Source organism: Gymnodraco acuticeps, unplaced genomic scaffold (assembly GCF_902827175.1).
Source record: "Gymnodraco acuticeps unplaced genomic scaffold, fGymAcu1.1, whole genome shotgun sequence".
Classification (NCBI taxonomy): Eukaryota; Metazoa; Chordata; class Actinopteri; order Perciformes; family Bathydraconidae; genus Gymnodraco; species Gymnodraco acuticeps.
The window spans coordinates 43,318-66,896 of NW_022990064.1; the positions used below are offsets into that span (position 1 = coordinate 43,318).

At 40.9% G+C, this 23,579-nt stretch overlaps 1 protein-coding gene across 1 annotated transcript; it reads left to right on the forward strand.

The window, feature by feature from the left end:
• Window positions 1-2,531: 2,531 nt before the first annotated feature.
• Window positions 2,532-20,736, forward strand: LOC117546012 (zinc finger protein 239-like). The gene is made up of 4 exons (XM_034216090.1): window positions 2,532-2,583; window positions 3,848-3,897; window positions 19,875-20,106; window positions 20,191-20,736. The coding sequence occupies exons 2-4, from the start codon at window positions 3,856-3,858 to the stop codon at window positions 20,655-20,657; spliced, it is 741 nt and encodes a 246-aa protein (XP_034071981.1). The 5' UTR covers window positions 2,532-2,583; window positions 3,848-3,855; the 3' UTR covers window positions 20,658-20,736.
• The last annotated feature ends 2,843 nt before the right edge of the window (window positions 20,737-23,579 follow it).

Genomic DNA, 23,579 nt, shown 5'->3' on the forward strand with positions numbered 1-23,579 from the left:
CCTGAAGCCAGGGAAAGACCCTTCAGATCCATCTAGCTACAGGCCTATTGCCCTGACATCTCATTTATGCAAAATCATGGAGAGAATGGTTACAGAAAGGTTAACATATATCTTAGAAAGTAAAGCTCTGTTGTCCCCATATCAAAGTGGGTTCCAGAGGGGTCGGAATACAATGGATTCTATATTGTGCTTAGAATCAGACATCAGGAAAGCACAGACCAACAAGGAAGTAGTGATTGCAGTCTTCTTTGATATTGAAAAGGCTTATGACATGCTCTGGAAGGAAGGTCTACTAATCAAGTTCAAATCATTGGGAATTGGTGGTAAAGCATATAATTGGGTTATGAATGTTTTACTGTACAGGAAAATACAAGTAAGAGTAGGAAAGAACTACCAGTATGGTGCATAGTCCAGAATTATTCTGCAAGATATCACTCAGACTCAACAATCATATTTACAGATGGCTCCAAAGATCCAGAGACAGGGCGTGCAGGGGCAGCAGTGTATATCCCAGTGAGTAATACACATAGAAAGAAAAGGGTAACAGACCATGTGTCAGTATACACCACAGAGTTGTTGGCATTGGTACTGTCATTGAAATGGATAGAGGAGAAAGAAATACATAACAGTGTAATTGCATCTAACAGCTTTTCAGCATTATCGAGTATACGATCAGGCAGATCTTCATCTAGAATGGACATCATAAATGAAATATGTCTAATTTCATATCAAATGCAAATCAAAGGCATAGCAACTCGTTTCATCTGGGTTCCTGCTCATGTTGGTGTGGAGGGAAATGAACAGGTGGATATTCTGGCCAAACAAACACTCAGAAGTATGAACATAGACATAGAAGTTCCACTCAGCAAAGCGGAGGTTCAAACATTCATTCAGACATATGCAACATGGCAAGATCATTGGGACCTTAGTGATACAGGAAGACATCTTTATCACATTCAAAGGTATGTGGGGGATGGAAGGAAGGTGGGGTTTAAAAGAAGGGAGGAAAATGTCATTTCTCGGATGAGAATAGGTCATACAGGTCTCAATCATACTTTAAGTATAATACAGGTCTCAATCATACTTTAAGTATAATACAGGTCTCAATCATACTTTAAGTATAATACAGGTCTCAATCATACTTTAAGTATAATACAGGTCTCAATCATACTTTAAGTATAATACAGGTCTCAATCATACTTTAAGTATAATACAGGTCTCAATCATACTTTAAGTATAATACAGGTCTCAATCATACTTTAAGTATAATACAGGTCTCAATCATACATTAAGTATAATACAGGTCTCAATCATACATTAAGTATAATACAGGTCTCAATCATATATTAAGTATAATACAGGTCTCAATCATACATTAAGTATAATACAGGTCTCAATCATACTTTAAGTATAATACAGGTCTCAATCATACTTTAAGTATAATACAGGTCTCAATCATACTTTAAGTATAATACAGGTCTCAATCATACATTAAGTATAATACAGGTCTCAATCATACTTTAAGTATAATACAGATCTCAATCATACATTAAGTATAATACAGGTCTCAATCATACATTAAGTATAATACAGGTCTCAATCCTACATTAAGTATAATACAGGTCTCAATCATACTTTAAGTATAATACAGGTCTCAATCATACTTTAAGTATAATACAGGTCTCAATCATACTTTAAGTATAATACAGGTCTCAATCATACATTAAGTATAATACAGGTCTCAATCATACATTAAGTATAATACAGGTATCAATCATACTTTAAGTATAATACAGGTCTCAATCATACTTTAAGTATAATACAGGTCTCAATCATACTTTAAGTATAATACAGGTCTCAATCATACATTAAGTATAATACAGGTCTCAATCATACATTAAGTATAATACAGGTCTCAATCATACTTTAAGTATAATACAGGTCTCAATCATACTTTAAGTATAATACAGGTCTCAATCATACTTTAAGTATAATACAGGTCTCAATCATACTTTAAATATAATACAGGTCTCAATCATACTTTAAGTATAATACAGGTCTCAATCATACTTTAAGTATAATACAGGTCTCAATCATACTTTAAGTATAATACAGGTCTCAATCATACTTTAAGTATAATACAGGTCTCAATCATACTTTAAGTATAATAGGAAAGCATCCAACCGGAAAGTGTACACACTGCAGCCATTCAGAAACTGTTGGGCATGTTTTACTGCTTTGCAGGAAATATAGTACTCAGAGAAATGTGCTTTTCCAGACACTGAAGAAAGCAAAATTCCATGACTTGTCGCTATCAGGGCTGTTAGGGAAAACATCAGGCAATATATATTGTGAGATTATTAAGTTTCTAAGAGAAATTGATACATTTAAAATAATCTAGAGTTTTGGTTCTTTGTTTTGTTTGTTTTGTTTCTTGTTTTCTGCATAGTCTCTTGTCCACACTCCAGTCCAGTTGGTGGCGGTAATGCGCCAACAAGTTGGTTTGCCAACCGCCAATAAACACGGAAGAAGAAGAAGAAGAAGAAGAAGAAGAAGGACAAAGGACAAAGGACAAAAGAAGAGGTGAGTGGATTAAACCTCTTAGCTTACAGTTAATCACGAATCAGAAGTTATATTATTTAACACAACAGCTGTAATCTTGGTAGAAAGAAACTCACAAAAAAACTTTAAAATGTGCGACAAAAATAGTCTCAAACTATCTTTAAATAAAGGCTAACAGCTGCAGTCTAACAGCTACAGTCTGAAAGCTACAGTCTGAAAGCTAACGGCTATCGGCTAACAGCTACAGTTATTATTCCAGTTCGGCTCTGGGGGAGTAACAGTTGATTTGTAATGCTCAGCTGACTTTATGTTAGTTATTTATTACACCAGTTGTCTTTAAGACGGTTTGAGTTGTTGTGTTGGTCTTTACCATAGATATGGTTTTAAATATATGCTAACTAGCTTATTAGCATCGCCATTCTCGTGACGTAGCATTTTTCCCATTGAAATGAATGGGGTTCTTCAGTTAGCAGCTAACGCTAAGCTAAGCGACGGTTTAGCTCATTAGATAAATAGATATACTTTATTTAGCTAATGATTTATCTTAAAGTGGGAAATGAATGTGTCACAGCAGAAGTGTTTTCAGGCATTACACGAGTTAAACATATTTAAAAGATGCAATAAGATATAATAAAAATGAAGCATTAGCAGCAAGTATACACACAGGACACATATCACTAGAGTATCTAAAGAATACACAATATACAGAAAATACTGTATACATGGAGTACATTAAACAGTCTCACTAGCTAATGTTTGCTTTCTGTGTTAACTTAGTGATAGTTACACACGGATAGCGCTATAACAGTGGTTCAAACAACCATTAATGTCACTTTCTATGTGAATAAAGTCATTTTAATGAAATAAAAGTGAACAAACTGTGAGCTGTAAGTTACAATGTAAGTTGCTACACAGATTATGATGAATTATATCTAAATATTTGTATTAATAATAATTTACACAGAAAACCAACTTTTTATCGTAATGGTTAAAGTAATGTGCATGTAACGTTAATAACTATCTGACCTTTCTATCATTTTCTCCTCTGCTTAGCATCACATTGACTAAATGGATCAATTTGGAACATGTTTACATCACAGCAGCATAGATAAGACAAGGCACTGCACATGGTGTGATAAAACACTACATATAAGCATCTAGAAATAGAACATATCATTGAATAAACTCTTTGAATTCCTCCTCTTCACTGCTGACAGTTTATGATGAATTATATCTAAATACTTGTATTATATTAATAATGAAGCAGCTCTGTGGTCTTCATCAGGACAGCTGATGAGCAGCATGGAGGAGAAGAAAGAGACCCCTGGAGCTCAGGTCAGTGTGCACTTCATCACAATATATTCCTAATTCCAGCCTTTCCGCCAGGCGGGCGTCTTGCCTTCATTTGACGCCCTTATTCAGCTCGGAACGCCCTATACAGACATAAATAAAGCAGCGACTGTATTCACCATGACACAGACAGTCTGTGGTTTGTACTTGTTTAACTTCTGTCTAGTTTCTGAACAGATATGAGGAGCTGTGAGCTCACAACTGTATCATCAGCATACATCACATTCTCCACACACAGAAGGCGGATCATTTATGTACATACTAAACAGGATTAGGGCTGTAGCGATACACTAATCTCACGATACGATACGATACACGATATTCAGCCAACGATACGATATATATCACGATATTCAGCCAACGATACGATTCGATACGATTCGATATAATTCGATACACTTATATAATTTTTGAAAGATTTTAAAGGGACAGTGTGATTTTGGTGACATGTGAGTGACTTGGATTGAATTAATTCAACTGAAAACTGAAAGCATCAATTATACAATATATGGCTCTGACAGAGAGTCTACAGCTTGCAAATGCTGGACAAAATGAATCAAAAGATGTGGTGAGAAAATTAGTTTCATTTATTGAAACAGTGCAAACTGTAGCTTACAAGCCTTTGAAACGTAAGTACATAAAATGCAGTATCACAATGGATAATTAAAAGGTGCAGCAGGTGGCGGAACACGGGGGATTTGAATGGGACTTGTTAGAAATTAAAATCAATGTTTTGATTGCATAAAGTACCTTAAACATACCGTCAGTTTAAATGCTGTTTTATACTGAAAACCCAGAAGTTCTTGTGCACAACCAGTTGTTAAGCTTTTATTCTGAAAATCCTTCATCTCTGGTTAGCATTTAGCATGTGGCTAATATACCATTTACTATAGAGGTGAATTTAGTAGCGATATGACACGGAGTGTTGCACACCGAAACCTACTGATTTCAACACTACAACTATAGACGTCGAGATATTATTATTACTGAATATTAAATGAAGGTACAGTTTATTTGAATACGTTTGTTTACAGACGTGGGTAGCATGAGACAACATTCGGAACTACCGGAAATGATACCAGCCGTGAAGTATTTTTAGAGTATTGATTACAGCGTTTAAAATGTATTAAATGAAAAGTCATGAAAGAGATAAGGAGAAGAAAAGGCGTGTTTAGTTATATATTTAATGTACAATGTCTGAATCCTCTGTAATGCGCAACAACGAACATTGGAGACGTGGAGGGCCGGCCCCCAGCAGCGCCAACCGGCCCACAGGGAGGAGCCAAAAGAGGATATTTAACAGCTGGAAAGGTGGAGCTCGCTCTCTTCCCTTCGCTCACGAGAGCCAGAACACAGCTGTTTTTCTGACTGAACCATCTTCTGCTTGTAACATTACCGCGCTTTTTATTAATTAAAGTATACATTTGAACCTTCTCAGAGACTCAATTAGTCTCCTTTTTAAAGCTTCTCTACTGGACGCGAGAATAACGAACACAGTTATCAGACTTAATGTATCGATACCCGCGGCTGAAATATCGATACTTTTTCGGAAAACTAAATATCGATATATATCGCAGGATCGATTAAATTGCACAGCCCTAAACAGGATTGGGCCCAATACAGAGCCCTGCGGTACTCCAGTTGACAAACACTAGACTTATGGTTCTCAATTTGAACACATTCATGTCATGAGAGGGTCCCCACCATAGTTATCAAGAACACAAAACAGTTCTTTAGCCGCTCTGTCCTGGGGGTTGTCAACATGGATGTTAAAATCACCAACAATGACTAGACGGTCAAAGTCAAAACACACTATAGACAGCAGTTCAGTAAAGTCATCAAAAGAAGCTAAGAGCACAGCTGAACTCCCGCAGCCCTGAGGGCCCCTACATTGGTTGTGATGGCAGATGACAGGGTTTGGTCAAGTTGCTCTCTACTGGTGAGGAAAGCGGCATACCAGTAAATCAGGTATGGATTTACTTCCATTTTTGACACCAAGATGTCTGCTTGTATTGTGTTGCTGCTGAGAAGTCTAGGAAGAGGGCTCTTGCATAGGTGTGACGTTTATCTAAATGTTTAGTGATTATGTGAACCAGAGTAGCAGCAGTACCACCCCCTTGCTTATAGGCAAATTGGTATGGATCAAGTATGTCTTGTCCTTCACAATAGGTTTAGCTGAAGAGGTCATTCCTGTCACGGTTCTCATGGTGTCCCACACTTTTTTGGGTTCTTAGGCTTTAAAAGCTTTCTCAACTGGTGTAGCGAGCTGCTGCATGGAAGTCAGTGACGACATTTTGTCAGTGAAGGAGGAGACAGGGATTTTAACAAATGATTGTGCGAGAGGAATCAGAGCAGCTGCCTTTGCGGCTGAGTCAGCAGGTAAATTAGCGGACCCAATTTCTTAGGGAAACTGGGTCTGTACTGCTTGCGTGTGCGGCACATTTACAGACTGCAACTTCAGATGGGAGCAGAGTGGCGTCTAGTAAGCCTGCAACCAGTACATGGTTAAGTACTGGTTTGCCATCAGATTTCAGAAATTGTCTACACTTCCAAATAGCCCCAAAATCGTGTACTACCCCAAAAGCATAGCATAGCGTCAGTGTAAATAGTCACGGTTTTGCCTTCTGCAAACGTGCAGGCTTCAGTTAGTGCGATGAGCTCTGCTGCTTGTGCTGAGACATGGGATTGGTCCGGAACGGAGTACAGCAGAATCTGAAACAACAGGAAAACCCACCCGATTAGTGCCCCCTTGGTCGCGAGAGGCAGACCCATCAACATACAAAATGAGGTCAGCGTTGGTCAGAGGAACGTCTTTTAAGTCCGGTCTAGGTGTGCACACCATGAGAAGTTCGTCACCGTCTTCAGGCAAAGGCATAAGAGGGTTCTTACACCTTTTCCAAAGTCAAATTCAAGCACTTTTCAAGCATTTTCAAGGTGCATTTTCAAGCTTTTCAAGTATCTTACAGCTGTTGTAAATTACATATTTATATGCACATACTCAAATGATTATTTCCCTACCTCACATTAACTCAGATGTTCTTTATGCTATAAACAACCAAATGTGTGTGTTTAGAGTCGGAGAGGTCCTGATAATTTATTCCGGTAAATTACTCTGACCTACTAATTGACCTTTCCGAAGTTATTGAGTCTATGTAAGGTTGCTGCTTGGCTCAGATCCACCAACGTCAGCAAGATCTCACCTCTTCCTAACCCCCCCGAAGAACCAGGTTCAATTAACTGCTGTTTCAATTCAGACAACTCTTTTTTAATCTGTTTAAGCGATCCCGAAGGATTTTGATATCAGTAAATGGAGTGTGCTCCTACCTAAGTGTGTGTGGCAGGGTGCAATCTTACCTTTGACGCAGGAGAGGAGGGCACAGGTGTCTTTTAAATTATCCCAATCCAACTGGTGGGATTCAGTTTATTTGAAGAAAAATAGGTCCAAACTAATACAGGGTTTTTACCTTCTCTCTTTACAACATTATAATCATACTAAAAAAAAAACGTGCTGTGATCATGTTCAAATGAAACTTTAATTCACAGTCTTACATTTATTACCAAAATGTTTTAATTTCAACTGCCCATTTCAGTTGTGACATTTTAAAATTCTCCCGATAGAATTTAGAGGTATTTCCTCGTAAAAAGACCGGTGACCATAAAAAGCGCATTCAACTTTTTCATTTCACCAACTTCATTTACATCAGTTTTCATACCTTTTTTCCGACACAGACGGCGGGTATAACATTTAAAAACCCATACCTATCCGCAAATTTCGGAGGGAGAGAGTTTCCTCACAGATGGCGGTATTTATAATATTCATACACTTTTTCCGACACAGACGGCGGGTATAACATTTAAAAACCCATACCTATCCGCAAATTCGGAGGGGAGATTTTCCTCACAGATGGCGGTATTTATAATATTCACAAACACATCTCTCATCAAATCATTCCACTCAGCCAACAACCAAGAAATTCGAGATATATTTAACCCGTCTGACAGAACCTTTACCGAGAGCTAGTTACCCAGCTCTGAAGCACACAGCCTACCGGGAGAGAGTCTACCAGGGGTTTCCCCCCCTCTCTCTCGCGCTCTCTCAAAAAACCAGTCTCTTTATGCTAAAAAAACTGGATCGAAAACCCAAAAAAACAAACTCCTCCTCTACACCCAATTCAGTTGAAAACTGCGCATGCCCATAATGTACAAGTCTGAAACATGCCTCAACATGTTCCATAGCTTTATGACATGAGACACACCTTCCCATGTTAGGGTGAAAAGGACATGAACTCTTTTTGGCCTCTTAATGTGTCTCCTTAAGCCTGGAGCCCCCCCTCCCTGTGGACTGCTGTCACAGGAGAGGAAGAAAACTCAACCTAAACAAACCACTTTGTTTTGTTTATACTGTAACTATAGAAAAACCTAAAATATGAAGCATTTTCATTGTGGGTTATACAAGAATATAATTGATTATATTTGATTATAACTAACTTTCGTTTTTAAGTATTAAACATACTATGAAAACTCACAACACCCTCTTTTCAAAACGCAAAGTTATCAAAATAGCAACAGAAAAAATTGTAAGCACATACATATTCAAAAACCGCCAAGAAGCATTCTCATTATGGGTTTATACAAGAATATGATTGATCATGTATGATTTATTAATTAACTTTCATTTTTTAAGTATTCACTTCATACCATGATCTCAATTAACTTTCGTTTTAAGTATTCACTTCATATGAAGATCTCAACAGTGTTTCGTGTTTAGTATTTCAAAATGAGTGATCTGTACGTCTAAAAACCGAATTCAGGCGGCCTTTCACCTCCACTTAATTAAATGCACTGGTTGCAAGATAAACATGCGAGTTAATTGATTTAGATAAACATTTTAACAACATTAATTTATAAGTTGTGTTGACGTAATAATGTTGTTAATTACATCAACTTAATATTGTGTGTCATTTGAACTCTGATTTCTGCGTTAATTGACTTCAAACTAAATTCAAGTTGAAGTAAGTAATGCAATTGGCTTGATAACTTATTGTTCTACACCTTGAGTTAAGGATTTCAAGTCAACTCCCACTTAAGATGCCTGGACAAGTTCCCACAGTTAAGACAAATAGAAATATACAAAGGACATTTTAAGGTGAGTGTCATCTTTTGTCATTCAAATACAACTTGAAATTCAAACTCTCCTGATTGAAACATCATGCGTTGAAATAAACAACTGCAGTTCAAAAATAAAAAGTGAATTGCCTAATATTTTTGTTGTGGAATCAATTAATTTATTTCTTTAAAGGCAAAACATGAAAAAGCTAAGAGAAAAACTATTGAATAAAATATTATTTGGAGCAACTTAATTTACAAATGGTTGTCAACTTAAAAACATGTGTTCATGTTCAACATGTGGTAATTAAGTACATACAACTTAAGATTACATTTAAATCCTACGGTAAAACAAGTTGGAACGTTTGGAGTAATCAACTTAAAACTTGTGTTTATGCTACCAATGATTAAGTAAGTGGTAATTGAAAACACCTGATTGTAGAGGAGACGCCTTCTCCCCTAACTCAAATAACTTTGTTGCTTTAACAACATTTCATTAGAAGTTGTCTTAACTCAATAACCATCGATGCAACCTATTGCCTTGATTCTCTTTGTTAAGCCAGGCATTTGTTTTTAGAGTGTACGTAGACTGGGCCTCCCATATAACCTGGCTGAGCCGATATAAAAACAATCAGCCAAATAACTTTTCAATACATTATTGATTACTATTCTTTTAGGTACTTTTAGGTTGGCAGTGAACATAAGTCAGAGGTACATGGTGTACTTTTCCTCCACTACATGTATTTAATACCTTTAGTTACTTCACAGATGTGGATGAATGATGTGAAATCTAATCAAGTGTTGAATCAGACTTTAGTTCCACCTGGAGTAAATCCACCAGCTACCCTGCAGTATACAAAGTCATTCAGACTAGCTGCACCATCACCAGCTTTGAGAACACTTTCATGATCAATCATTATAAAACACATCCATCCATCCATCCATCTTCTCCCGCTTATCCGTGGTCGGGTCGCGGGGGGTAGCAGTTCCAGCAGAGAGCCCCAAACTTTCTTTTCCCTGGCGACATCAACCAGCTCTGACTGGGGGATCCCAAGGCGCTCCCAGGCCAGCGAAGAGATATAATCCCTCCACCTGGTCCTAGGTCTACCCCTTGGTCTCTTCCCAGCTGGACGTGCCTGGAACACCTTCCTAGGGAGGCGCCCAGGTGGCATCCTAACTAGGTGCCCGAACCACCTCAACTGGCTCCTTTCGACGCGAAGGAGGAGCGGCTCAACTCCGAGTCCCTCCCTGATGACCGAACTTCTCACCTTATCCCTAAGGGAGACATCAGCCACCCTGCGGAGAAAACCCATCTCGGCCGCTTGTATCCGCGATAAAACACATCATATATATTATTCTGAGATGGACCAATCTGCACAATGAATACTTTTACTGTCTTTAACTATATTTTGATGAGAATACTTTTCTACTTTCACTTGAGGAACATTTTGAATGCAGGACTTTTACGTTCAGCTTTTCGACATTCTCTTTTCTCTGTTCTCACGGTCATGGCCTTTCTCCATGGAGATCTTTTCCTGCCAGTCACTTCCTTTACCTTAGTTGGAGCAATGGCATCTATAACATTTTTATTTTTGAATTAAAATGATCTGCTAGCTCATTTACTGAGATGTTAGCAGGGGCAAGTGTGGAAGAAACATCCTGAGTAAACATTTCCCTAGTGTTTTCAGTTAAATATCGCTTTGTGGTTACCTCTTTCTGAACATTTGTGTGAACAGAAATAGAGCTCTCAAAGGAATGATCAGAGAGCGCAACATCAGTCACCACAACCTCAGAGATATTCAGACCCTTTGAGATCATTAAGTCCAGAGTGTGCCCCTTATTGTGCGTGGGCTCCGTCACATGCTGAGTCAGTCCATTGAATTGATTTATTTAAAACAAGGGACAGTGTACATTAATCAACATATTAAAAACATGTAAAAGTACTCAAATTAGCCAAAAGGCTAGTTTTCATCGATAGTCCCTTTGCCAGATGGTGATTGACATCCTAAAAGCAATAATAAAAATACCACAACATTGTTATACCATTGTACATATTTACAATAGATGACATCACTGAATACAGATAAGAGCAAGTCATGATAATAAATACAAAATGTACAATACGCACTCATACACACACCTACACCCACACATCAGTGCTGACACTGTTGATTATTAATGAGCCACTTTTTAACACTGTGCTTGAATGTGTAGTAGGATGAGGACTCTCTCATTGGTTGTGGTATTGAATTCCATTGATGGGATGCGTGGAATGAAAGACAGCCTGGCTGAATGCGCTCTTCCTAAATGGGATGGTGCAGTCTCCCCTAGCCGCACCTCTAGTAGCCCTGGTTGAGGTGGACTTTAGGCTGATGCAGCCAGCCAGAGGAGGAGGAGCCAACCCACGAGTGATCTTATAAACTAAGCAGATGTTTTTGTAAACTATGAGATTTTCCCAGCTGAACAGATTATACTTTTTAACAATGTGACAGTGATGATACCGGAATGGCTTTTTGTCTCGTGTTCTGAGTGCTTGTTTATACAGTGATTCCAGTGGCCTTAGAGCTGTAGAGTGAGCATTAGACCAGCTGATCAGACAGTAGTAGATGTGGGAGAGGACCATGGAGTTAGTTCAGTGGCCTTCGAGCTGTAGAGTGAGCATTAGACCAGCTGATCAGACAGTAGTAGATGTGGGAGAGGACCATGGAGTTAGTTCAGTGGCCTTAGAGCTGTAGAGTGAGCATTAGACCAGCTGATCAGACAGTAGTAGATGTGGGAGAGGACCATGGAGTTAGTTCAGTGGCCTTAGAGCTGTAGAGTGAGCATTAGACCAGCTGATCAGACAGTAGTAGATGTGGGAGAGGACCATGGAGTTAGTTCAGTGGCCTTAGAGCTGTAGAGTGAGCATTAGACCAGCTGATCAGACAGTAGTAGATGTGGGAGAGGACCATGGAGTTAGTTCAGTGGCCTTAGAGCTGTAGAGTGAGCATTAGACCAGCTGATCAGACAGTAGTAGATGTGGGAGAGGACCATGGAGTTAGTTCAGTGGCCTTAGAGCTGTAGAGTGAGCATTAGACCAGCTGATCAGACAGTAGTAGATGTGGGAGAGGAACATGGAGTTAGTTCAGTGGCCTTAGAGCTGTAGAGTGAGCATTAGACCAGCTGATCAGACAGTAGTAGATGTGGGAGAGGACCATGGAGTTAGTTCAGTGGCCTTAGAGCTGTAGAGTGAGCATTATACCAGCTGATCAGACAGTAGTAGATGTGGGAGAGGACCATGGAGTTAGTTCAGTGGCCTTAGAGCTGTATAGTGAGCATTATACCAGCTGATCAGACAGTAGTAGATGTGGGAGAGGACCATGGAGTTAGTTCAGTGGCCTTAGAGCTGTAGAGTGTGCATTAGACCAGCTGATCAGACAGTAGTAGATGTGGGAGAGGACCATGGAGTTAGTTCAGTGGCCTTAGAGCTGTAGAGTGTGCATTAGACCAGCTGATCAGACAGTAGTAGATGTGGGAGAGGACCATGGAGTTAGTTCAGTGGCCTTAGAGCTGTAGAGTGAGCATTAGACCAGCTGATCAGACAGTAGTAGATGTGGGAGAGGACCATGGAGTTAGTTCAGTGGCCTTAGAGCTGTAGAGTGAGCATTAGACCAGCTGATCAGACAGTAGTAGATGTGGGAGAGGACCATGGAGTTAGTTCAGTGGCCTTAGAGCTGTAGAGTGAGCATTAGACCAGCTGATCAGACAGTAGTAGATGTGGGAGAGGACCATGGAGTTAGTTCAGTGGCCTTCGAGCTGTAGAGTGAGCATTAGACCAGCTGATCAGACAGTAGTAGATGTGGGAGAGGACCATGGAGTTAGTTCAGTGGCCTTAGAGCTGTAGAGTGAGCATTAGACCAGCTGATCAGACAGTAGTAGATGTAACTAGATGTAACTCTGAGGAGTAGTGTTGTCACGATACCAACATTTTGGTTTCGATACCAAGTCAAGAATTGCGATTCCGATTCTTTTTCGATACTTTTCTTAAAAAAAGGGAAACAGTCTTAAATGTAATTATTGTGCTTTATTCACACCAGAACCATAACACAAACTTTTAAACAATGAGAACAATAAACAAAATAAATGACAATAATTCGTATTAAATAAAATTAAGCATCAAAACTACTTTTTTGTTTTATAAAATATAATTGTTTTATTTTATTAACATGTAATAGTACAGTAATATAAATAATTATTGACAAAATGTATATTGCAGATGTTAGCCACATTGGTAAGTTAGCTAAAAAGATAACCATATTAGACAGTTATCATTGCCATTAATTGCCTCGTCAAACTACGAAAACGTTCGTTTGTCACAAAATAAATTACACTTGTTTGACTTAGATTTGAGGGCATGGGCTTGAGCATGATGTAATTATGTTATCTATCACATTCGCTAACCTGTCTGTCTTTAAATTATTTAAACAGCTCTGGATGCCGGTCGGCGGGTGCTTAGCCAAGTTTGATGTGTTGGCTCCCTTGGTTTGCAGGGATCTAAAACATGTCTGACAGACAGGCCTCGTGGTGTCCGCAGGCTTGCCCTCACTGTCAGAGATATAGCTCAAATACTTCCACATTTCGCTTCTGGCGTCTTTTTTGTCAACAAGCCGAGGCGCAGCGCAAGTTGCACTCCCTGTCGAGACGAAAGTCAAAAAGTAATATCTGTGAAAAACAGACTAATAAATAATTATGTGGTTTCATTTAGAGTATTATTATTATAGTATTGTTCAATACCAAGAGAGGGTATTCGTTTTATTTTGGACCAAGGCTACCTTTTATAAGTGAGCTGTATTGAAAAAATAGGAATGCCGCTTTCGGTAACACGGCAACATAAGGGGCGTAGTTTGTGGTGGCCGGTCTCTTGTTCCCAAAGCCACGGAGGGAGAACCAGGCGACAGTGTGTGTGAGGCTCCGGAGACGCCGTTGGTATGTTTCTCCGGTGTTTATTGTGTTTATTGTGGTTTATGTACTTGATCTGTTGCCTCACTTTGCGAGAGTGCTGTTGCGCAATCGACTGCTTTTTACGCAGCGCGGTCTGCCTGTGCTCCGTTTGTTTGCTGTGTAATTACAGCGCAGGTGTTCAGATGAGGTTTTCTCTGGTGCTTGTCTCCAAGGAAAGAAACACTCTTATTAATTCATTTAAGTTAATGATGTGGTTTTAAAATAACAAGTTATCCTTTTAATGAAAACATGGTTTGTGTTGCTATTATTATTATTATTGAGAATGCAGTGAGGCCTGCAAAATATGTGTAATTTGTGTAGCATGTGTGCTAACATTTGTTTGTACTTTGTGTTTTGAAGGTTTTCAACCTGATGAATTCTTGGAGCTGTCTTAAATAAATATAGACAAAAAGAACAACATCTGAGTTGTCCAAGCATCCTCTGTTGCCCTCCAGCCTCTCAAGTCAGGCTAAAGCACTGGTACAGGCCAAAAACCTGAAGGACTTGACACTCCCACTTGCAGCCATGCTTCTCGTTTTCTCAAATGCTCTGGCAGCTAGCGTGTGGCCGAATGCACGAGAGAGGGGAGGGACTTAGAACGTGCTTGAGAGGGGCGGGACGCCAGGGACGGCTGCAGTGCAGGGAGTGGAAGCAGAGCGCTGAACACACACGGCTCTTATTAAAACAGCGCTTTCTCACCGGAGTACTTTTCCCCGTCATTCTTAAAGTACCGATACTAATGAAACGGAGGAATCGTACCGTTTTTAACGGCAGGGTATCGCGGTACCTTTCAAGTATCGGTACACCATGCAACACTACTACAGACAGCAGTTCAGTAAAGTCATCAAATGAAGCTAAGAGCACAGCTGAACTCCCGCAGCCCTGGGGGGCCCCTACATTGGTTGTGATGGCAGATGACAGGGTTTTGTCAAGTTGCTCTCTACTGGTGAGGAAAGCGGCATACCACTAAATCAGGTATGGATTTACTTCCATTTTTGACACCAAGATGTCTGCTTGTATTGTGTTGCTGCTGAGAAGTCTAGGAAGAGGGCTCTTGCATAGGTGTGACGTTTATCTAAATGTTTAGTGATGATGTGAACCAGAGTAGCAGCAGTACCATTACATTACATTTAGCTGACGCTTTTATCCAAAGCGACTTACAATAAGTGCGTTCGACCAACAAAATACAAACTTGAAGAAAACAGAATCATAAAGTACATCAGGCTTCATAGAGCAAAAACATTTCAAGTGCTACTCAACTGGCTTTAGATAAGCCAGCCCTTTATTAGTATATAATGGCGCATTTCCACTGCAGCGGGTAGCCCCGTTTAAGCGTCCTTAACCCGTCCTCAAGCGGCCAGGCCAGTTTTTGGTGGCCTTACCATATAGCCTAGTACCGGCTAGCGGGTACTTTTTCTGGCCCCATAAAATCGTGGTTCTATAAGACCAGGGCCAGGGCTGAACTAGTGACGTCAACACTCTCGACTGCTGATTGGTCAGAGAGAATCGTCACAAGATCGCGCGCGAGTTCATCCCTAGTGTCGCATATATTTAGAAGCAAGCGTGCAGCATTTTTATAAACAGCATTTTGTAAACAGATGAGCTACAAAAATGGCTACACGTCTAATAAGAAAAGCACACCGTGGTCGACCGAGGAGGTGACGACGTTCCTACATCTCATTGGGGATGATCAAATCCAGCGGGAGCTCAACGGAACAACCTCGAAATGTGAACAAAAAAAAAGCCGATCGCCCCGCCTACACTGCGTTGCTACCCCAGGTCCTAAACTGTAATGGAAATGCGCCACGGCCAGCGAGGCAGCCCGAGGCCTGAGCGAGGACGCTTAGGGACGCTTAAACGGGGCTACCCCGTTGCAGTGGAAATGCGCCATAAGTGCTTTGTTAATAGTTCTATCGCTCAAAGTGCAGTCGAAAGAGATGAGTTTTCAGTCCCTTGTAGTACCACCCCCTTGCTTATAGGCAAATTGGTATGGATCAAGTATGTCTTGTCCTTCACAATAGGTTTAGCTGAACAGGTCATTCCTGTCACGGTTCTCATGGTGTCCCACACTTTTTTGGGGTCTTTGGCTTCAAAAGCATTTCCCAAAAGCTCTCCGTGTGTTTTGATTCCCTCAATTTGACTTTCAGTTCTTTCTCTGTCTGTTCAAGTGCTCCATAGTCTTTGTTTTATGTCCTTAGTCACATATGATTTATTACTTTCTTTTCTGGTTCCCTTGAGTTTGGTCTTATACACTGGTATCATATTCACAGCACTATGATCAGAGTTCAGTATTGGTGGTCTGTATTTAGACACATAGGCTCCTTTATCATTAACAAAGCATTTGTCCAGGATATTGTCTTTCCTGCTGTGATCCCTAACACACTGCTGGAACCCAGGTAACACAGTCTCCAGGCGACATTGCTTCATGTCCCCGAGCACTATTGCCGGTGCATCGGGGTGGCTGAGTTGCAGCTCGTGAACACAGTGTCCTCTGCCGCTGGGAGGCACGTAAACAACAAACAGTCAAATACACCCGAATTCTCTAGGCAGATAAAAGGGTCTTAACGTCATGCTGAGAATTTCTACGTTGGGATTGCAGGTTTTACATTTTACTGAGTATGATCAACACCACAGATCATTAATATACACACAAATACCGCCTCCTCTGGTTTTCCCCGAGTTCGCATCCCTGTCTGCTCGAACAAGGGTGAGTCCGGGTACTTCAAAGAGAGATTCAGGCATCGTAGATTGGAGCCAACTTTCCGTGAAACACAATAAAGAGGCCTCGAGAAATTCATGACAGTACCTTGTGTATGTCCTTAGTGTGTCCACGTTGTTGCTCAATGAGCGCAGGTTTGTGAGAATGATGGATGGAAGTGGTGGCCGGCTGAATCTCCGCCGTATTCTGAACGCCTCCCCTCCTTCCTCGTCTCTTTTTCCTGGTGTTTCTAAGCGGCTCCCGATGGATTTCATCCAATAACGAAGAGCACAGATGACTTGGTGTATTCGTAGGAGTCCGATCGCATTGTAGCTCTAGCATTGCCTCGTGTCTGTAGCAGCGTAGAGGCCGGGGTTCCTCGCTATACCTGTTCGTGCTGTCACTCAGGTGTGTCTTGGAAAGTTGAATGGCCAGACATGGTCTGCAGAAGGCAAACGTAATCCACAGGATCAAAAGCATGGTCTCTCAAAATGACGTTTCATACAGACACGACAAAGTTTAGACAAAAAAACAAAACACAAGAGGAACGGAGCATACTGAGACTCGCAGTGACAGGATGCCGTCTCCTCTGTCTCCTGTATACCAGAGGTGGGAGTAAGTCATACATGTGCAAGTCTCAAGTTACTGGGGTGAGAGTCAAGCAAGTCAAGTCCTACGAAATCCTGATGAATAACCCAGTTTAAATCAGTTAAAAGACAGTGGTTATGAAACTAGAGTTTTATTTTCAACATTAACAACAATGGAGAGTGGGGCTCTGAAATCATAGTGTGTGGTGTGTGTGTGTGTGTGTGTGTGTGTGTGTGTGTGTGTGTGTGTGTGTGTGTGGTGTGTGTGTGTGTGGTGTGTGTGTGTGATGTGTGTGTGTGTGTTGTGTGTGGTGTGTGTGTGTGTGTGTGTGTGGTGTGTGTGTGTGTGTGTGTGTGTGTGTGTGTGTGTGTGTGTGTGTGTGTGTGTGTGTGTGTGTGTGTGTGTGTGTGTGTGTGTGTGTGTGTGTGTGTGTGTGTGTGTGTGTGTGTGTGTGTGTGTGTGTGTGTGTGTGTGTGTGTGTGTGTGTGTGTGTGTGTGGTGTGTGTGTGTGTGTGTGTGTGTGTGTGTGTGTGTGTGTGTGTGTGTGTGTGTGTGTGTGTGTGTGTGTGTGTGGTAGCGTGTGGTAGCGGTTGCTCGTTAGCTGTTCTAATGAAGGTAAACACAGTGAAGGCACAGCTCTTTGCAGCTGCTGCTGCTCTTCTCAGATTCTGCTGAGTTACACGTTACTGCCTCCTGGTGCTGCAGAGATTTCATGAAGTGAAGGAGGTTGTCTTCTATAAAGCAGCAGATACTGTGAGAGTCACAGACATGAATACATAGGTCAAGGCAGACTGGTTCACAGACTCTCCTGTTTTGCCGATCCGGTGCTTGAACAAATAACTCTACACCCCTGGCCGAAATGTCCCTAAAATGAAGTCCGAGTTTGAAATATATCTCAAATAATTACATTACATTACATTACATTGCATTTAGCTGACACTTTTGTCCAAAGCGACTTACAATAAGTACATTCGACCAGGAAGACACAACCTTGAAGAAAACAGAATCATATAAGTATATCAGGTTTCATAGAGCCAAACATTTCAAGTGCTACTCAACTGGCTTTAGGTAATCCAGTCCTTTATTGGTATAAAAGTGCTTCGTTAATCGTTCTAACGCTCGAAGTGGAGTCGAAAGAGATGAGTTTTCAGTTTGCGCCGGAAGATGTGCAAGCTATCTGCCGTCCTGATGTCAATGGGGAGCTCATTCCACCATCTTGGAGCCAGGATAGCAAACCCACGTGTTTTCGCCGATGGGAACTTAGGTCCCCCTCGCAGCGAGGGCGCAACGAGTCGTTTGGCTGATGCAGAGCGTAGTGCACGCGCTGGGGTGTACGGTTTAACCATGTCCTGGATGTAGGAAGGGCCAGATCCATTCGCAGCACGGTAAGCAAGTACCAGTGTCTTGAAGTGGATTCTAGCAGTTACCGGAAGCCAGTGAAGGGAGCGGAGGAGCGGAGTGGTGTGGGAGAATTTAGGAAGGTTGAAAACCAGACGAGCCGCTGCATTCTGGATGAGCTGCAGAGGTCGGATGGCACATGCAGGTAGACCAGCCAGGAGGGAGTTGCAGTAGTCTAGGCGTGAGATGACGAGAGCCTGGACCAGAACCTGAGTCGCTTTCTGAGTCAGCTGGGGACGTATCTTCCTGATGTTGTAAAGCGTGTATCTGCAGCAGCGGGTTGTAGCAGCGATGTTTGCAGTGAAGGACAGGTTGTTATCTAGGGTCACACCCAGATTCCTTGCAGTCTGAGTCGGGGAAACAACTGAGGTGCCGATGTTGATTGTCAGGTCAAGAGTTGGACAATCTTTTCCCGGGAGGAAGAGCAGCTCAGTCTTGTCAAGGTTGAGCTTGAGGTGGTGAGCAGACATCCACTGAGAGATGTCAGCTAGACAAGCAGAGATGCGTGCGACGACCTGGGTCTCTGAGCGGGGAAAGGACAGAATTAATTGGGTGTCGTCAGCGTAGCAGTGGTAAGAAAAACCATGCGGGCTAATGACTGATCCGAGCGAGTTTGTGTACAAGGAGAAGAGGAGGGGACCAAGAACAGAGCCCTGAGGGACCCCCGTAGTTAATTGTATGTATTTCCCCACATAAACATAACAGTCTGCAATGAAACGGCTGTCTCCTGTGCGCTCCACTTCCTACTTTCTCCTGCGAACGAGAAGAGACTTTCTCTCTCTTTTTTTTCTTTCATTGCCCTCTAGGTGCTTCATACAATACAAATGCAAATATTCTATTTTAAAAAGTAAAGTCCTTTGGAGTCATCTGTCTCAAGCCTAAGTCTCAAGTCATGAATACCAAGTCAAACTCAAGTCTTTTATCAATGTTAGTCAAGCAAGTCTCAAGTCAAAAAATAGGCAAGTCATGTCATGTGACTCGAGTCAAGTCATGTGACTCGAGTCCCCCACCTCTGGTATATACTTTGGTTAGAATATTGCTGTATTACTGTATCAAATATAATAAAGACAAACAGTTGATAAGTAGTATTTTGTTAACTCAAGGTTTATATTAAGTGAGTTTTTATTGTGTTAACTTGTATATTTATGCTTTTTAGATTGACTTTCTCTCTTTCTCTCTCTGTCTGTTCTAGAAACCGAAAGGAAGAGAGAGACATCACAGCTGTCAGCAATGTGACAAATCCTTTACAGCATCTGGAACTTTAAAACGCCACCTGCGTATTCACACGGGAGAAAAACCGTACAGCTGTGAAGAGTGTGGGACAACTTTCACTCAATCAAGTGGTCTCAAAACACATCAACGTATTCATACTGGAGAAAAATCTTACAGCTGTGAAGAGTGTGGGACAACTTTCACTACATCAGGTGCTCTCAAATCACATCAATGTATTCATACTGGAGAAAAACCGTACAGCTGTGAAGAGTGTGGGAAAACTTTCACTACATCAGGTAATCTCAAAACACATCAACGTATTCATACTGGAGAAAAACCTTACAGCTGTGAAGAGTGTGGGACAACTTTCACTCAATCAGGTGCTCTCAAAAGACATCAACGTATTCATACTGGAGAAAAACCTTACGGCTGTGAAGAGTGTGGGACAACTTTCACTAGATCAAGTAATCTCAAAACACATCACCTTATTCACACTGGAGAAAAACCTTACAGCTGTGAAGAGTGTGGGAAAACTTTCACTCAATCAAGTGCTCTAGAATCACATCATCGTATTCATACTGGAGAAAAACCTTACAGCTGTGAAGAGTGTGGGAAAACTTTCACTACATCAAGTAATCTCAAAACACATCACCGTATTCACACTGGAGAAAAACCTTACTGGTGTGAAGAGTGTGGGACAACTTTCACTAGATCAGATGCTCTCAAAAGACATCTTCGTGTTCACTCAGGAGAAAAACCATAGTGGGTTTAAGAGTGTAGGAGCCGCATTTAAGCATATTTTGTTTTTTTCACAGTTTACAATAAACAATTCCCATCTATTGGCCTTGTGTTGGGTAATCCTTTTTTCCATTACAGATCCCATCCCAACAGTGCCATCTGTTGACGTAACGTCAGAATTGACAGGCATAATGTTCACTGTTCCTTTAAGTTTCGTTTTCTGTCCGTCTGCCGACAGCGCGCTGTTCCATTGATTTACATACCAAGGTTTAAGTACACTGTGTCAATAGCTGTAGTATGAGCATCGTCTGGGCTGGCCGTCTGGTAGAATCGGTATGCTCTTCCTCCTGTGTCCACTTCCTCTACTGTCACCTATGACCCCTTTTATAACACCCCACCACCAAGTGTTGAAAATAACCGCAGGTTCTTAAAAAGTATTAAAAGTTGATAATTCAATTTAGCAAAAATTAAGGCTATTAAAAAGTATTAGACTGCATTTTCCAAGGTATTAAGAAGATCCACAGCAACGACAACAAGAAACACCCTTTAATTTACTGAAACAACATGTCGGGAAACCCCCTCAAGGTGAATGAAAGAGCACAGAGTACAGAAGCAACAAAGCAGCATACTGCATTAAACCTGACCTTCACAGAGAGGTTGAAGTTCATGGAGAGGAGGCTTCAGTCGTCTGTCTGCACTCTGTTTAGTTGTGCTGTTTAGCTAATCAATATAGTCAATGTGAGGTAAAGTGTCGCCAAGGTAACCGGTTAGAACTCGAAGTTGCGATGAGGTCTTAAAATGTATGGAAAGGGTCTTAAAAAAGGTCTTAAAAGGTATTAAATGTGACTTCAGGATTCCTGCATATACCCTGATATTGCACTATTCATATCAATAAGATAAACTGAGACACCAATAACACCCATAAAATGGCTCCTACAAAGAGTGTGGGAAAACCTTTTCTTAAAGTATTCACCTTAAAGTCCAGGAGCGAGTTTCACTGTTCATTAATCTGCTTCATGTATCTAGAACATATCTACGATGTTTTCAGTTTGATTCTATTCTCTTGTTGAAATGATCAGACTACCAAAAATAAAATGGCCTTAGAAACAGACCAGCCTGCCCTCCTACAAAAAACGACCAAATAGGTCGATTGTTGAAGCACCTTAGATTACGACCCAGAGCCACGTTTCAAAGTGTGGTCGTGTAAGAAACAACATGCTCCCGTTTATTCACAAATAACCCTCTCTGGAAAATCCTAAATTGTGGAATAGTTTGGTCATTAAAATGCTTTTTGATTAGATTTCTAGCGAGAAGTGTATATTGTACTCTTAGAATCCACGTCCAGTGGATGTGTAGGATCTATAGTTTGATAGATATTACGAAGATGATCTGAGGTCTCGCCAGGATAACGTGTATACAGCTTCCATGTAAAGTTAGCGTGGGTGAAAACTGTTTTTTCCGGTCTCGAAGTTTTCACAATAAAACCGGATATATTCCCTCACTGTCAAATGATTACACAGTGATATCTGCATTACTCATCCACTAAACAACATCAGTTTATCCTTGTTAATTACACAATATTGATTGGTTTAAATGGTGTGCAATGCTTTTGTGTTTTTAACCTTCGATTCAGAGAAACAAATAGGAGTTTTGACACTACAGTTTCTGAAGACACTACACTACCCAGAATCCCCAGCTATCGTTTGGGACTACAACATCCGCCTTGCTTTACAAACCTCGTGATTAGTCATCAAGCCCTGTGATTGGATGTTGGAGTGGCAGTGCGGCAAGGTTACGCTGAGCGTCAACAGCTCTTTGAAATGGAATGGAGCCACGGCAGACTTGAAATGTTTTTGTTACAGCAGCATACTACTTTGTTCTACTCCACTACAATTCAGAGGTTAACCTGGTATTTTTACTCCACTACATTTATTTTAGTTCCTTTGCAGATTGTGATTAATGATGTGAAATATAAACAACCCTTAAATCAGACTTTAGTTACACCTGACTCAAATTCAGGGAAGGTGATTGTCAAGTGCCAAAATAAACTATGCAATATATTGGACGTTAAGTACTTTGTCAGACTTCATATTTATCTGTGGATAACCCCAACGTTTTTTTCTTATTCAAGAAGACCTTAACTTAAAGTAATGTTTAATGTTTAAATAAAGCCTAGTTGGTCTGTTTTGCATCCTCCTGTTAATATCTTTGGACGTCCTGCACTCAACTGTTTTAGAGATCACTACAGTGTCTTCTTGATATTTTATATTGTGTATGTAGGCTACTCTCAAAATTCAATAACGTGCTTTAACCACTAGGCGGCGCGGGTTAAAAAACCAGTGGTGTAGTTAATAAAACATAATAATATCAAACATAATGTGACTATTAACTTTATTGTGAAATGAAAACAGAACGGTAAAGGAAAACACAGTTTCAGTCTCTCGATGTGAAGCTTATGCATTGTACCATGAACCTGGATAGACCTGTAACAGTCAACTGCATGAGGAGTTGGAAAGGTAATGAATGAATTAAAATGTCGAACTCTGACTTCATTTTAAGGACATGTCGGCCAGGGATGTAGAGCTATATTTGTTTAACCACCGGATTGGCAAAACAGGAGAGTGTGTGCACCAGTCTGCCTTGATCTATGTATTCATGTCTGTGACTCTCACAGTATCTGCTGCCCACAGCTGCTTTATGGAAGGAACACCTCCTTCACTTCATGAAATCTCTGCAGCACCAGGAGGGAGCTGATGTGTTTTAACCACACACACACACACACACACACACACACACACACACACACACACACACACACACACACACACACACACACACACACACACACACACACACACACACACACACACACAACATAAATACCTGTGTACAGATGTGTATTCCTAGCTGACGTGATATTCTGTGTGTTCAGGTGTGTGGAAAGTAT